This window comes from Electrophorus electricus, chromosome 23, assembly GCF_013358815.1.
Source record: "Electrophorus electricus isolate fEleEle1 chromosome 23, fEleEle1.pri, whole genome shotgun sequence".
Lineage (NCBI taxonomy): Eukaryota > Metazoa > Chordata > Actinopteri > Gymnotiformes > Gymnotidae > Electrophorus > Electrophorus electricus.
Genome location: NC_049557.1, coordinates 9,925,876 through 9,943,541, shown reverse-complemented (window position 1 = coordinate 9,943,541; position 17,666 = coordinate 9,925,876). Strand labels below are relative to the sequence as shown.

General features: G+C 43.7%; 1 protein-coding gene across 1 annotated transcript in view; it reads left to right on the top strand.

Moving 5' to 3' along the window:
- Positions 1-1,997: 1,997 nt before the first annotated feature.
- The window catches only part of acbd6 (acyl-CoA binding domain containing 6), a 32,779-nt gene continuing 17,110 nt past the window's right edge, over positions 1,998-17,666 (top strand). Inside the window, 7 exon segments of the mRNA XM_035521783.1 lie at positions 1,998-2,419; positions 2,867-2,931; positions 3,627-3,723; positions 5,960-6,045; positions 12,133-12,145; positions 12,147-12,239; positions 15,237-15,326. Of these exon segments, the coding sequence (XP_035377676.1) occupies positions 2,144-2,419; positions 2,867-2,931; positions 3,627-3,723; positions 5,960-6,045; positions 12,133-12,145; positions 12,147-12,239; positions 15,237-15,326 (720 nt within the window). The 5' untranslated portion in view covers positions 1,998-2,143.

Below are 17,666 nucleotides of genomic sequence, written 5' to 3'. Positions count from 1 at the left end.
CCCCGCGCTCCTCGGACACTTCGGAAGTAGAAACAATCCGCCATCACCATCACGAGAGCGTGGTTGCGTCACAACGCCACGTGCGTTTAAAAGCGCTGTCCGAGTGCGTGTCTAGAGAATTTGCCAACAAGATATACTTAAAATGATTGAGAACAATAACATGTCAACTACTGCTTTTTAAATACATTCTAATAGATAAGCAGACATAAAGGTTGCAAGGTTTTAGAAGGTTTTGTCATTTTTTTCGTTTATTTTATGATTTATTGCTTTGCACTGATTATCTATGAGTTTCAAAAGCGCCCATCTATTGCACAGCACATGAAAAGTAATTTACTACTAGTAGTAGTACTTTAATAATATAACATAATAATAATATAATAATAATATAATAATATAAATACTCATTATTATTATTATTATTATAAACTTTAATCAGCTTACACAACAGTGATAAACGTTATAATAATAATATAACTTAATAATAATCTTACACAACACACACTAAGAAATTAAAACTTTCGAGATTGGTTTGTGAATTGTGAACTCTAACTGACCTACTTTATTGCATAAGCAAACAATACACAGACCTCGGAAACACAGACAGCAGACAAACAGACAGCAGACACACAGGCCTCAGACACACACAGCAGACACACAGACCTCGGACACCCAAACAGCAGACAAACAGACAGCAGACACACAGACAGCAGTAATGAATTGCGAAGAAAAGCATGTCCAGCAAGCTGCGGCCTCCACACGAGACGATGGGCAAAACATAATTCAATCAGATCAAGTGGAACGGAAAACGGTGCCACGACTACGGGTCAGTTAAAACAGCTCCGGCCTCCACATGCTCGTGCTCACCTCGTGCACATTTTCAATCTCATCATTCATATGCAATAGCAAGTCACAGGTGTCTAAGATCAAATATATCTCTGCATATGACCCCTGCAGATCCGAATGCAGAGCAGGGCTGCCCTCCATAGGGTGGGTCTGTCACAAATCAGGGACTTCAAATGGGCGTGTGCAGATTTATGAATGTATTAATAATTTATTTAGTGTTATTTGTATTATGTGCTTGATTGTATTTATTTATTTCAGGGAAAATAAGTGCTGGACATGTCTAGGTTCTGTACGCACAGGTCTTCATTTCACGTGATTAGACCAGTCTATTTAAACACAGCTCAAAAAACAGAAGCGGGTTTCCTGCGCAGGTGGAAGGGGCTTTAGACTACACCATGACAGAAACAAACTACGCCAGTGCTCCTCCAAACCGTCTTGTACATAAACAAACGTTTACCCGTTTAAGAAGCTTGTGTCAACGGAATTTAGGTTCAACGACCAGAAAATGACGCCTACTGTTCATCTTTGCGTAAACTACTTGGATACAGCGCCATCTTGTGGACTATGTTAGCACTATGTGGAATTTAAACTGTATTTGCATACAAATTATTAAAACGATTAATATGATGGTGTGTTTATTTCCATAGTGCTGTGTTTGAAAATGTGTTTATTTATAAAGTGCTGTGTTTGGAAGCATAAAGTGTGTGTGTGTGTGTGTGTGTGTGTGTGTGTGTGTGTGTGTGTGTGTGTGTGTGTGTGTGTGTGTGTGTGTTGTGTGTGTGACTTTTGAACGGTGTAGAAAGCAAATAAAATGATAAAGGAAATGATAGAACCGTGTCTTTTAATAAACAAGTATCCATTTGTTCGGTATGTGAAGCAAAAAACAGTACTGAACTTCAGAAGAGCAAAAAGTTGTGATACGATATTAATGTGCTTGTTAAATGGCGGTCATTATTTCAGTGTGCGTATTAGAACACTAAACCAAGACCGGGTTTCCCAAAACACCGTAAAACAAAAATAATTTGTAAATGGTAGCGCCAATATTGCACTCAACACTTTCTCACTTGTGATCTTAACACTATGATGCTTTTGGGAAACTGGACCCGGACCTTTTCTTCAGGCCGCAGTTTTACCCGGGACTTTTATTACGGCGTCCCGCAAACGGACCACTTTCGGGCAAGTGAGCTCACCTAGCTATGTGATAGGAGATGAAATAACCCTCGTGCCCGCGTGTTTATGGCTTGCTAAGTACGACAGATATTTTGTTGGAGATTCATACACGGTGTTTTTCGGTTAGCAAATGGCGTCGCGGTCTCCGTCGTCTTCCCCCGACTCAGCCACAGGTTCGGGGACCGACCCAGCCCGGCCCGACACCGGCGAGGCTCTCGGCGGGGGCTCGGACTCCGACTCGGATTTGGGATTAGATCAGTTTGACTGCGGCGCGGCTGATTCAGGGCTTCGGCTGGACGGACCGGGATTAGAAAGCGAGTTCGAGGCAGCCGCAGACCGAGTCCGAGATCTTGTTCAGATCGCCAGTAGGGAGCAGTTACTGTACCTGTACGCCAGGTACAAACAGGTAGCTAACGTTTCCTCACGGCAGTCCTGTCGTTATAGACATCTGTGACAACAATCCTGTCGTTATAGACATCTGTGACAACAATCCTGTCGTTATAGACATCTGTGACAACAATCCTGTCGTTATAGACATCTGTCACAACAATCCTGTCGTTATAGACATCTGTCACAACAATCCTGTCGTAATATAAATCTGTGACAACAACCCTATCGTAATATAAATCTGTGACAACCCTAACTTAATCAGTGTATTGCAACTGCGCGGCCCTCTCTGTCAGGACTACTCCCCACACTACAGTCTGGTCACTTCCTGTCACATGTTTGTTTATATTTCTAATTCCATGTGATATGTAGCTAGCATTTGCCCTGTGCCTCTTGTGTTGAAGACTACCACTAACTGGTTTAGTAAGAAATAATCATGTTATTTTATACCGTTGCACTTTGACAGGCCAAAGTTGGGAAGTGCAACACAGCAAAACCTGGTTTCTTCGATTTCGAAGGTCAAAGGAAATGGTAAGCCACAGTGTACACCCATCAGCTAGCAGTATTACACTGTACACCCATCAGCTAGCAATGTTACACTGTGTACACCCATCAGCTAGCAATGTTACACTGTGTACACCCATCAGCTAGCAGTATTACACTGTACACCCATCAGCTAGCAATGTTACACTGTGTACACCCATCAGCTAGCAATGTTACACTGTGTACACCCATCAGCTAGCAGTTACACTGTGTACACCCATCAGCTAGTAGTGTTACACTGTGTACACCCATCAGCTAGCAGTGTTACACTGTGTACACCCATCAGCTAGCAGTGTTACACTGTGTACACCCATCAGCTAGTAGTGTTACACTGTGTACACCCATCAGCTAGCAGTGTTACACTGTGTACACCCATCAGCTAGCAGTGTTACACTGTGTACACCCATCAGCTAGCAGTGTTACACTGTGTACACCCATCAGCTAGTAGTGTTACACTGTGTACACCCATCAGCTAGCAGTGTTACACTGTGTACACCCATCAGCTAGCAGTGTTACACTGTGTACACCCATCAGTTAGTAGTGTTACACTGTGTACACCCATCATGTGCAGGACAGCATGGATGTCACTGTATGTGTCGTTTGTTAGCAAGACAGCGTGGACGTCATCATGTGTGCAGGACAGCGTGGACGTCAGCGTATGTGTGTGTGCCGTTTGTGTGCAGGACGGCGTGGAAGCAGCTGGGAGAGACGAGCAGGGAACAAGCCATGCAGGAGTATGTGACCTGTGTGCACGCACTGGATCCTGATGGCCACACTAAGGTGCGCACACACACACACACACACACACACACACACACACAGGCATCTCAGTTGTGATGTTTTTTTCTGCAGTAAGACTATGGGTGTAACTAGCTGGTCCTTCTCCTGTGTTAGTTATGCTGGGGTCTGTTTGGGTGTATTGTCATTGTGTGGATGTGTGTTAGGCACGTGTCTGATTTAGAGAGTGCATTAAGCAAACCAGCAGAAGGCCAGTATCTGATTTTGAGATGGACAACTATGGCTATGTAGGTAAAAGTAGTTCAAATCCGATTTCCTGATCAAATCCGATTTTTGTTAGGCGGATCACGATGTCTGTAATGTGACCTACATTACTCTGAACATACCAGGCTACTAAACTGACCCGCATGCACAAAATTAAGCGTTTCACGTCGCAGTGCGACTCCATCTGAGTAACCGGGTCGAAACTGACGCGACTTTTAAGGAGGAAGGCTGGGTGAGCCCTGGAGCGAGGCAGTTGCCATGACCTGGCCTCCTCTGCAGATGAACACAACCTCGTACGTGGTGTGCAGGTGGGTTTGGGCGCGTGCTCTGTTCACGTAGATGTCGGATATAGGTCACGTTAAAACGACGCAACCTCCACAGAAAGCTGATGTGTGAGCGCAGTCTACTGGTTACTGTTACACAACCTCTTTTATAATGAACAGCTCTGGAAAATGTTTTGTAGTGGTATTTAAAAGTAACAGTATATTTATATGGTTGTTTTAACCTCTAGGGGGAGTCATAATAACTCACAAAAACACACTGATCATTGACGCGCTGCCGCTGATATATTCATAGCTCTGATAACGATGGCGGAAATAATTTAATTGACTTGTAAGATAAACGAGAAATTAAATGACATCCAAGACCAATGGCAACAATATTTTTTAAAATCATATATTAAGACCATAGTGCATATAGAGGGGGGCACACGGACGCACGGAGTACCGTGTGGGAGAATGTTTCAGGTCTGAATCTGCTGGAGCAATCAGCCAAAACTCTCTAAGACCCATTTATTCATTAGCAGAGATGTTTGACCAAACAGCACAAAAGCCCATCAATCATCCTCTCTCTCTCTCTTTCTTTCTCTCTCTCTCTCTCTGTCAATTGTAACACATTCTGACTGCTATCATAAACCTGCACAAAGAGCCCCCCCCTCCCACTGAGTTCAGAGTGATTGTGCTGGTTCTTTAAATAGGAGGGGAAGCCTCTTCATGCCAGGAGACGAGTGACCACGATCCGTCTGTACCTGACCCGCCTGCCGTGTCTTTTGTTAAAATAGCAGCTGTGAGCAAATGAAAGAATAGAAAGAAAGTGCATCAGCAGGAAATCTCTCCATTTTAATAAGAAGGAGTGAAGCTCTGTGCAGAAAAGTGCCCACACAGGGCTTTTACACGTACTGCATTTGGACATTTTCAAATTCTATGAATAAAATGCAGCTGGCAGTTAGTGAGACACACACACGCACGCGTGCGCGCGCGCATGTACACACATATGTACATGCACGCGCATGTATACACACACACAAAATAACCCAGTGCTTTGCTTCCAACACAGCCAAACCCCCAGTGCTGAATTAGCACCTCTATCTGTTTATTCCCAGCCTGGCACTAAAAACAAATGCAAGCACTGTAAGATTTAACATGAGCAATGTTAGAAGTAAATTAGAATTCTGAGTTAATCTCAGCCATTGTAAGAGTTAACCCAGCACTGTAACAATTAATCTGGCACTGTAAGAGTTACCTGAGCACAGGTTTCTTGGCTGGTCTGTCCATCAGTGTGAGACAGAAAGTTCTCCAACTACCAAATCAAAGCGAATCAAAAACATTTTGATGTTTTCAGTTCCAGCAGTGATTTGAGTATGTTTCCACATTACAGGTTGTAATGGGTTAAGTGGTGTTGTATGAGGTTGTATGGGTTTACAAGGGGCTATGGGGTATTGTATAGTATTAGGTGATGTTAAGGTTGTAAGAGGTGTGTCTGTGTATAGTGTTTGTGTATACAGTGTTAGGGTTCTAAGAGGTGTGTCTGTGTATACAGTGTTAGGGTTCTAAGAGGTGTGTGTGTGTGTGTGTGTGTACAGTGTTAGGGTTCTAAAAGGTGTGTCTGTGTATAGTGTTTGTGTATATAGTGTTAGGGTTCTAAGAGGTGTGTCTGTGTATACAGTGTTAGGGTTCTAAGAGGTGTGTCTGTGTATACAGTGTTAGGGTTCTAAGAGGTGTGTCTGTGTATACAGTGTTCCTCAGAGCGGCGAGGAGGAGAGCGTAGGATTGGCTTCAGTGGAGCAGCAGTCAGCTGCCTGTACCAGGAAGAGACGATCAGGTAACGCATAGCACACCCTCGATCTAATACACATGCCCAATAGCATACCTCTCACACATGAACCACCACTCTCATTTACGTTTACATTTATGGCATTTAGCAGATGCTCTTATCCAGAGCGACTTACAAAAGTGCTTTGTCATTTACTCATAAAACACATCCTAGCCAGTGCAGTAGGTTAGAGTCCAACATACAATGATCTAGAATACGTAGAAATACAGGGATCACTCTGATGCCTAGAATACAAAATACATAAGATCTATCTTAAACAATGTAAGTGCAATAAACAATAAGTGCTAGAGTTTGCTAGACAACATCAGTGTAATAAACAATATCCTACAATAAGTGCTAATTTGGGTAGTCAATATAGGAGCAGGGTCAGATGTCATTTAAATATTCTGCAAATGGATGGGTCTTCAGTCTGTGTTTGAAAACTTCAAGGGACTCTGTTGTTTGGACAGCAAGTGGAAGTGTTTTCCACAATCTTGGAGCCAGGACAGAGAATAGTCTCCATGCTTGACTTCCATGAGATTTGAAGCCTGGTATTTCAAGCCGAGCCGTACTTGAGGCTCGAAGTAATCGAGGTACGGATCGGGCTTTGACCACTGACAGCATGTATGGAGGGGCTGGTCCATTTTTGGCTTTCTAGGCGAGCATCAAGGTTTTAAATATGGTGCCTGCAGCTACTGGAAGCCAATGAAGGGAGCGCAGCAGTGGAGTAACGTGTGTGAACTTCTGAAGATTGAAGACCAGTCGTGCTGCTGCATTCTGGACAAGCTGTAGAGGTTTGATGGCTCTTGGAGGAAGACCAGCAAATAGTGAGTTGCAGTAGTCGAGCTTTGAGATCACAAGAAAATGCACAAGCACCTGGGTAGTTCCCTGCGAGAGAAAGGGCCCAATCCTTCGTATGTTACAAAGGAGGAATCTGCAAGACCAGTTTAGATTAGAAACATGAGTTGAGAGTGACAACTGGTTGTCAGGTTATGCCCAGGCTTCAGGCAGCTTCAGATGGTGATAGCAGGGAGTTCTTGAAGGAAACTGAGGTCCTGATAAGGGTTGGCAGTACCTGGGATGTACAGAAGCGTGGTTTTACTGGGGTTGAGCTTCAAGTGGTGGGCTACCATCCATGACGTAATGTCAGCCAAGCATGCTGAGATGCATCTGGAAACCTGCGTGTCAGAGGGTGGAAAAGAAAGAAAGAATTGAGTGTCATCAACATAGCAGTGGTAGGAGAAACCATGAGAAGATATTACATCACCAAGAGAGCGAGTATACAAAGAGAAGAGAAGGAGGCCCAATATTGAGCCCTGTGGAACACCAGTGGAGAGTCTACATGGTTTGGATGTGGATCCTCTCCATGCCACCTGATAGGACCATCCCTCCAGATAGGGCTGAAACCATCTCCAATCCGAGCCAGTCACACCAAGCCTGGAGAGAACAGAGAGAAGATGCACATACAACACCTCTCTCACTAATACAACACCACTCTCACTAATAGAATTTTACCATATATAGTTTAACATATACTTTACCATATATACCATATATACTTTACCGTGTATACTTTACCATAGATACCATATATACTTTACTATCTCTTGTTTATCATATACTTTACCTTGTATACCATATATACTTTACTATCTATAGTTTCATATACTTTACCATAGACACCATATATATTTTACTATCTATAGTCCATCATATACTTTGCCATATATACTTTCCATAGGTACCATATATATTTTACTATCTATAATCTATCATATACTTTGCCATATATATACTATATATAACTTATTATCTATAGTTTATCATATATGTAAAATTAATTATCCATTTTTGGAGTTTAACACAAACATTCATATATAGATTATATCTTTGAACTTGCTTTAAAATGCATAAAGATAAAATGATCAGTTATTAATATCGTACGGCTACATCAAGGTGTTAATTATCAGTTGTCGTATTAGCCCAAAGAATGTAATATAGGTGCATCCCTAATACATGCTATCTATACTTCACCACATATACCATATATACTATATATAGCATATGGTCTCTGCCACACCTCCCATATATACATTAGCATGTTTATCATATGTACGTTTCCATACGGCCTCTCTCTTCTGCCGCTGCGGCCGTGCAGCTGCTAGTTACAGTCACTCTGTTTTTGTCTTTTTTTCTCTGTTTTTAGTGGTTACATTTCTTTCCTCGACCCTCCAGAATGTTTAAGGATATGTAAAGCATGGTTTTGACACACCGGCTGGTTGAGAATGACTGACTACTTTTAGAGAGTTTTCGGACTGTGATCGTGCAGTGCCTCCTCGCATTGTTTATGCACTGTGGAAGATGGCGGCTTTGTTTACCTCTAGCCCAGAGATTCCCACAGAGCTGAGGAGAAGAGGATATAGACCCTGTCTCACTTCCATCATCACAGGAAACATGCAGTCACTGGCAAGTAAAATGGACGAACTTGCTGCTCTAATCCGGACACAGAAGGAGTACCATGAGTGTAGCATTCTGTGGTTCACGGAGTCCGGGCTGAATCGGAACATACTGGACTCTCATGTTCACCTGAACGGATTCACTACTGTGAGGACGGACAGAGTTTACAATCGGATCTGTATTAAGAAAAAAGGGGGGCTCTTTGTGTTTGTGAACAACAGATGGTGTAACCCTGGACACATCGTAGTGAAAGACGTGATCTGTCAGCCAGTCGTTGAACAGCGTGTGGTGGGAATGCATCCGTACTATTTGCTGAGAGAATTCACCAAACTGGTAATGTGTGCAGTGTACATTCCACCTTCCGCCAAGGCAGACATGTTGTATGATGTGATCTACACTTCCATCAAAGTCCCTCCACTGAGTCCATCTGTCCACAACCGCCTCACTACACAATAGAAGTCCCTGGTCAGAAGACAGCCAGCATCCATCATAAAAGTGAGGACGTGGTTCCCTGAGGTCCTGGAATCACGGCAGGCGTGTTGTGAGGCCATTCGGTGAACCACATAATCAGGACGTTGATGATATAACATGTCTCACACTACGTGAACTGTGTGGACAGTGTGGTACCCTCTAAAATCATCTTGACACTTCCCCAGCAGCAAACCCTGGTTTACAAACGGCCTGAAATGTCTACTGAACCAGAAGAAGAGATCCTCTCCGGCTTCAGTCCACGCAGGTCTGGAGCAATAACAGAGGGCACTCGTGAATGGGTGAGAGAGTTAAACCAAGTTTGACAACTCTTCTCCTCTCCATCGTCTTGTGCTTTGTCTCTAGTGGTGTCGCCTCTCAACATCTGAGGACAACAGCAGCCACCGTCGTTCCCAGCCCAGGTCTCCTCCACTCTGAGCATTCACGTTTCACCCAATATGAGAGTTTCTTCCCTTCCCCTGGAAGCCAAACTACAGCGCGTAGTCAGGGCAGTGGAGGGAATCCTCGGCTGCGGTCAAGACATTTACAACTGCAGAGTTACAAAGCCCACTGACAAAGCCCGCTGACAACACCTCTTCCAACCACCTCCATCACGTAGAAGACTTGGGGCGAAGACCAGAACAAAAGACATGCAAACAGCTTTTTCCCTTGAGCCGTAGCACAAACCTCACCTACTGAGTCCAAACTGCCATGTAACACAAGGCATCTTTGCACAACTGTACAATGTCCAATATACTGTAAATAACTGTACAATATTCACATAACTCTGCAATGCACTGTATATAATAGATAATTTACTCACATTCTACTCATAGACACATACTCTCATTACATTAGGTCTTCTAAACTTACTGTATAATTTTCACTATTTTTATATCCCCCTTAGTTTAAAGTCTTAATTCTCTTGATGTAATTTTGGATTTTTATACTTTTTAATACTTTATTTCCACTGGAGATGTTCACTTATTAAGTAACTGCATTACACTGGAGATGTTCACTAGTAATGTCACTGTGTTACACTGGAGATGTTTAATAGTAATGTCACTGCATTACACTGGAGATGTTCACTAGTCATGTCACTGCATTACACTGGAGATGTTCACTGGTCATGTCACTGCGTACACTGGAGATGTTCACTAGTCATGTCACTGCGTACACTGGAGATGTTCACTAGTCATGTCACTGCGTACACTGGAGATGTTCACTAGTCATGTCACTGCGTACACTGGAGATGTAATGTAGCAGACACCTTCCAAACACCACAGACTCATACAAACACCTGTTTTCTTTTTGTTAGTCTCATCCCCATTACGGAAATAAAATATTGAAAATCTCAGTCTTCAACTGGGAATCCAAAATTAAACCTGCTGGTGTCTGGTTACAGCTGCACTAACTGGTGTGAAGCTGTTATTCTATGTAGCATTAGCATGTGATGTAGTGTTAGCACGTGACTTTGACTGAGATTTCTGTTGGTGTGCTGCTGTGGGCTTTTGAGGGTGTGCCCTGCACTTGACCACACCTACCTCAATACTTAATGACTGAACTCTCGCTTCTCTCCATCTAAATGAGCTCATTAATATGCATGCATATGCATGACAGCTGCTGGCTCTGAAACATTCCTGGATTTTAATTATATTTTTGGAAGGGTGATCAACAAGCGAGATGGAATAGATAGAAGGATAGGGGGATGGATGGATGGATGGATGGATGGAGGGATGGATGGAGGGATGTTTGGGTGTAACCCTTGTCTGCTCCCCTGGAGGTGATGTCACTTACTCCTTGGAGACAGAGAGAAAGGAAGCAATTAACAGCTCACCCTCTTCCTTGCTCCTCCTCTCTCTCCTTCCCTCCCTTCATCTCTACCTGCCCTCCCTCTCTCTTCTTCTCTTCCTCGGCTGTGTCCCAATTAAGCCTCTTCAGTCACTGCTCTGCTGCTTTCCAATCTGCCTGCTGTGATGAGGGGGCTCGTCCGTGTTAAACCTGCCTCCTCCACATCTGATTAAGGCCTTTAATCATTCGGTTTGGGCGTTTAATTGCGTCTGCATTGCTCATGCGGAAGGTGGCGCGTTCAGTACTGCTGGTCAGGACTGTGATACTTATACTGAAATGGTTTAAGATACTAAGGCTGTGTGTGTGTGTGTGTGTGTGTGTGTGTGTGTGTGTGTGTGTGTGTGTGTGTGTGTGTGTGTGTGTGTGTGTGTGTGTGTGTGTGTGTGTAAAAATGAGATGAAGGCTGTGTAAAGATTCCTATGATCTCTCTCACACATACCTGAAGTACTGAAGAGTGTGTGTGTGTACTGCAATGGCATGCAATACATACACATTCTTCCAGCTGGTTGCCGCTTAACAAGACAGCACAGGAAAACCTTCCCAGCATGCTCAGCAGGGGTCTGTAAAGTCACACATGCATATTCATTAATTAATTTCAGTTCACTGATACAAAGGCTACATAAGTTACATTGAGTGTATATGTGGGGAAAAAAACCCACTAGCAGTAGCTAGAATAGCTCTGCATCAGAGCTCCATCTCCCACTTCAGAACTGCCATTGTTTGTAGTTTGACAAATTGTCCAGTGATGGAAACTAACTAGAGTCTTTAGATCAGTGCTGTCTGATGGTGTGTTGGCATATGACATCAGTGCAGTGGTAATATTAAAATGTTGAGTGATGTTTGTTCAGTAATAATAATTGAGTGATGTTTGTTTATTAATAATGATTGAGTGATGTTTGTCCGGTTTATTAGTAATGATTGAGTGATGTTTGATTATTAATAATGATTGTGTGGTGTTTATGAATAATGAATGAGCAATGTTTGTTTATTAATAATGATTGAGTGATGTTTATTAATAATGATTGCGTGATGTTTATGAATAATGAATGAGCGATGTTTGTTTATTAACAATGATTGTGTGATGTTTATGAATAATGAGTGAGTGATGTTTGTTTATTAATAATGATTGAGTGATGTTTGTCCAGTTGATCTCTTTAATATTACTGTTCTGATAAAGTCATGGTAACAACTGAACTTAGCTGTGGTTGGTGCTATTTTGATGTAGTCATGGTAACATAGCTGTTGCACATATTGTTCTGATGCTGTCATGGTAACATGGCTGTGGCTTTGCTAAGCACATCTTTGTGTGTGTATCTCCAGGGAGGAGGATAAGAAACATATTTGACTACTGCAGAGAAAACAACATTGACCAGGTCAGCAAAGCCCTCAGTTCGATGAACGTGGACGTCAACACGAAGGATGAGGAGGTGAGTGGAGGCGAGATGAGAGAGAAATGAAGGACTCACTCCTGCTCTACTGCAGTAACTATTACAGAAGAGCCCTGGTACAAAACGTCTGATAACGTATATGAAACCCAGTCAAATCCAAGTGTTCAGAAAGTGGACGGAGCCGATAACAGAACAGATCCTTCTACAGTTCAGACCCTTCTGGTTGACGAGCAGACAGAGCAGAGCTTAGCTCTGCTGTCTGAGCTCCAGACAACCCTTTTCATGCTGCAGTTCTCTGGGTGTACCTCTAGAGGGCACTGGTGAAGTTCCACCTTGCTGGTGGTAGGCCTGTGGGTTTCGGGCCACACTGTGCCTTTAGCAGGTGCAAGAGCTTTAGGGAGGGTCACTCTAACCAATCACATCTCCTTCTCACGCAGGTCTGTGTGTGCTCAGAGAGGCTGAGATCTTAAGAGGCTTCTCAACGTTCACAAAACGTTGGCTGACATTTCAGGACTGTGGTAGTGGACAGAGGGCTAGTTTTGTACTTGATTTGGTTTTAGACTCTGAGATTAGATGTTTTTGGTACTTTGATGTTAGTGTAATATTATGCTGAAAGCAGGTGATTTAATTATTATTCTTATTATTTTCAAAGGTAAGTAAATGTGAAAGAACAGCAGAGAGTGTAAAATCTGTTTGTGTACTTGATGAATGTGGCAGTGTTCCTCACACTGCCCAATCAGACACTCAGACATGCTGGATCATTCATCACACTGCCCAATCAGACACTCAGACATGCTGGATCATTCCTCACACTGCCCAATCAGACACTCAGACATGCTGGATCATTCCTCACACTGCTCAATCAGACACTCAGACATGCTGGATCATTCATCACACTGCCCAATCAGACACTCAGACATGCTGGATCATTCCTCACACTGCCCAATCAGACACTCAGACATGCTGGATCATTCCTCACACTGCTCAATCAGACCTCCAGACATGCTGGATCATTCATCACACTGCTCAATCAGACACTCAGACATGCTGGATCATTCCTCACACTGCCCAATCAGACACTCAGACATGCTGGATCATTCCTCACACTGCCCAATCAGACACTCAGGACATGCTGGATCATTTCCTCACACTGCTCAATCAGACACTCAGACATGCTGGATCATTCCTCACACTGCCCAATCAGACACTCAGACATGCTGGATCATTCCTCACACTGCCCAATCAGACACTCAGACATGCTGGATCATTCCTCACACTGCTCAATCAGACACTCAGATATGCTGGATCACGCCCACCTCTACTCCAAGCCTTTATCGCCTGCTCTGCTTTTGGCCCTCCTCATCTCCTCAAGCTCTATTCCAGTGTGCTATATAACACAGTCTCTCAGTTTGATATTTCAGTCATGTCTGTTCTAATTTGGGCTGAAATGAGCTCTCCGCATGCCCTTTGACCTGACAGGAGGGCAGTGGGGGGCAACTTGTGTCTGCCGAGGCCAAACACATTAACCTAAAGGGGTCGGGCTGCTGGGGTCACTAAGGGTTAAACCCAGAGATGATAATAGATTAGGACACAGTACTCTGAAGTAGTGCTGCTCACCATGGGGTGGTTGGTGGATTGGGTGAGATTTGGAACATCCTGCAGTGTGGTACAGAGCACTTGGAGATGCAGAGTCTCTGCAGCAACCAGCAGCTCCCCATATGCCTCCTTTAAAGTTCACACTGGCCAGCTAATGCCCCTCCTCTCATAGCTAAGAGGACAGGACTGTTGTTAGAGAGGATGCTGGGATTCAAGTGCGGATGTGGGAATGGAAGTGGGAATGTTGGGTTTTGTTTGTGCAGTCGGTTGCAGAATGAAGACAACTGTTATATAGCACCATTCCTAGAGCTGTTAGTATGGTGAAGGCAAAAATTCCTCCAGTGTGGGGGTGGAGCTTGGGCATGGTGGGTGGAGCTAGAGCAAGCCGGGCGGAGGTAGAGCTGGGCTGCTGCGAGGGAGCAGAAATATTCAGCCATGTGTCTGATGAAAAGTTGATGAACAGTCTGAGGGAGCACGCTCCTTAAAAACTGCTCACGCCGCGAGCTCCCAGCTCCCTCATAAATATCAATTTTAACGTTCAGCCACAGTGATCAATATGATTTAAACCATGGAATTCAACTTAAACAGTTTGCTTTATCTAATTGGCCTTCACTGAAAAATGAAGTGGGCTTCAGGGTAGGGCTGTGTGCTGCAGGCAGGAGGGGGCGGGGGCTGTTCAGGACCCCCATCAATCACGGCTCACCCCGCCCACACTAACCGCCCATTTGTTTTCTGGACTGAGCCTGGTCATCCAGGCCCATAATGCCGTTCTCCTCTCGCCTGTGAGGCACCCGGAGGAGAACTCATCCTGCCATCACCTCGTTTGGCAGGCCAGCCTGCGAGGCTCTGAGTTATAAATTGTTGTGCATAATTTAATTTTTATGCGGAGGAGAGAAATCTATTGTGAAGTTAACTTTTATAGAGCTGTGCATAACAAAACAGGATAGATGACCATGTGGGAGGTGAAGAGGGAGACGAGGGTTCATTCATTAGAGTGGAGAGAGCAGCAGCAAGGATATTCTCTCTCACACACACACACACACACACACACACACACACACACACACACACACACACACACACACACACACACACACACCATCAGCACCAGGCCGTTTTACCAGCTAGTTCCTGCTCAACCCACTGAGTCAGAGCTGCATTTGGCTGCCTGAGTGTTGCTCTTACAGCTCAGGACTGAATGAACACTGTTTACAGTGATCTACTGTACTGAATGAACACTGTTTACAGTGATCTACTGTACTGAATGAACACTGTTTACAGTGATCTACTGTACTGAATGAACACTGTTTACAGTGATCTACTGTACTGAATGAACACTGTTCATAGTGATCTACTGTACTGAACGAACACTGATTACAGTGATCTATTGTACCGAATGAACACTGGGTTGTGTTGATGTATGTGCTGTGTGTGTTTCAGGGTCGAGCTTTGCTGCACTGGGCCTGTGACAGAGGACATACAGAACTAGTAACCCTTCTGCTGCACCACAACGCTGACATCAACAGCCAGGTCAGTACATACACTGTTATTACATACACACACACACACACACACACACACACACACACACTTTCCAGGACTGCACTGCACTGTGTTCTGGATGGAGATCTCAGATGTTGTTCCTGGGATCTGTTGGGATCAGTTTGGGGATCACAGCCTCTAGTGCTCCGGTTACCACAGGAACCACTGTTGCATTCACCTTCCACATCTCTTCCAGCTCTTTTCTCAGCCCTTGGTATTTATATAAAAAATATCTGTAAATATGGCCCTCTTCTGCTGTTTATCCACCACTACTGTGTCTGTGTGGTTGGTTAGCCAGGAGTATAGAGTGTCTCCTGTGGGACATAAATGTAGGTAGTATAATAAGAAAGCTATTATTATTGTTGTTGTTGTTGTTATTATTATTATTATTATTATTATTATCATAATCATTAGACTAAAGTTTGGGAGACTTCTGCTAACTGTGATTGATTTAATTAGAATTTGAAACAGTGATGCTAATTGTCTGGAATTTAACATAGTTACTGTGAAACTGGTATCTGTGGTTGGTATACTGTATTGAGTAACAGTGAAGTGTAGTGTAGTGTAGTTGGTACAGCCTTTCTTGGGCGGACGGGGGTTCAATCCCTGTCCAGACAAGTGCTCTATGCCATAACAATAAGAGTCTTTGAGCAAGACTCCTAACACTACACTCACCTGCCTCTGTAACAAGACTCCTAACACTACACTCTCCTGCCTCTGTAAAAAGACTCACAACATTACACTCACCTGACTCTGTACAGGACTCCTAACACTACACTCTCCTGCTCTGTAAAAGACTCACAACATTACACTCACCTGCCCTCTGTAACAGGACTCCTAACACTACACTCTCCTGCCTCTGTAAAAGACTCACAACATTACACTCACCTGCCTCTGTAACAGGACTCCTAACACTACACTCACCTGCCCTCTGTCACAAGACTGCTAACACTACACTCTCCTGCCTCTGTAACAGACTCCTAACAATACACTCACCTGCCTCTGTAACAGGACTCCTAACATAATATATGCATGTGCACACACAGTGCGCCTTCGTACATACGGTGTTGTCCTTCTCTGTCTCCACTGTCTCCCCTCTGTCTCTCTACTATCTCCCCACTGTGTCTCTCCTCTGTCTCTCCACTGTCTCTCTATTCTCTCCCTATTGTCCCCCCTCTGTCTCCTCTACCCCTTACTTGTGGCAGTGATCTCAGGCTTGAAGTCTGCTAGGCCTGAGAGTGTGCTTTAAGATGTGTGAGCGTTCTGGCTACTTGTGGAGAGACCAGCCACACATCCTTGTCCAGTAGGACAAATCAATTGGAATTAATCAGCCAGATTGTTTGCATTATACAGCCCATACAGTCAGAACATTTGCAAATGGCTTTGTGTGTGTGGGAGGGGTCCAGGGCTGGGCTCCCCACTAAGATATCAATGCAGTGCTCTTGTTACATTTGTGCATATAAATCCTCTTCTTGTTTGATTTCGACAAAAATGCAGTGTAATGTTAAATCATACAGAGGTAAAATAATAAAGAGGTCAAATAATACAGAGGTCAAAGATGCAGCTCCATATTTGGCCAGAACTATGACATTTCATGCATTTTTCTGTCCATATTTTATTAAACTGTCATCTGGAATTTACATATTCTCATATTGACATAAAAAAATGATTAAAGAACATTATTTGTGTTTGATTGGCCCATCTATCAGAAGAATGAAGAACCTGAGTCTAGCAGAAGTCTCACACAGGAAGATTCCTGGGGTTCATGGGGATGTTACTTTGACACACATCAGCTGCAGACACATTGTGCTATGCGCCTTCATGGCAAGGCTGTTCCCTAATGGCAGTGGCCTATCTCAGTAGGGTAATGTGCCCTGCCACACTCCAAAAATGATTCAGAAATTATTTGAGGAACATGGCAGAGTTCAGGGTGTTGACGTGGCCTCCGAATTCTGCTGCTAATGTCTTGGTACCACAGGACTCCTTCAGAGGTTGTGTGGAGTTCATGTGTAGATGGTCAGAGCCTTTTTGGTGGCATGAGGGGCACCAACACAATATTAGGCAGATGGTTTTAATGTTTTGGCTGATAAATGTAATTCTGAACATTTCTTTTTCATCCAAACAATCAGTGAACTCTGAAACAGGGTCTGTGGTATTTATCTGTCTTACTGATCCGATTTTAGCTCAGAGTGACTGACTTTTTTAATTTGCTGATTGGAAAAGGGGGCTGGTACCTTTTGTGCTTTCTATGAATATTGTTTTCAAATTAATCAGCTGATGAGGGCATCTGGGCCCTTAATGGTGTGGTATTTATATAATCCTGGATCA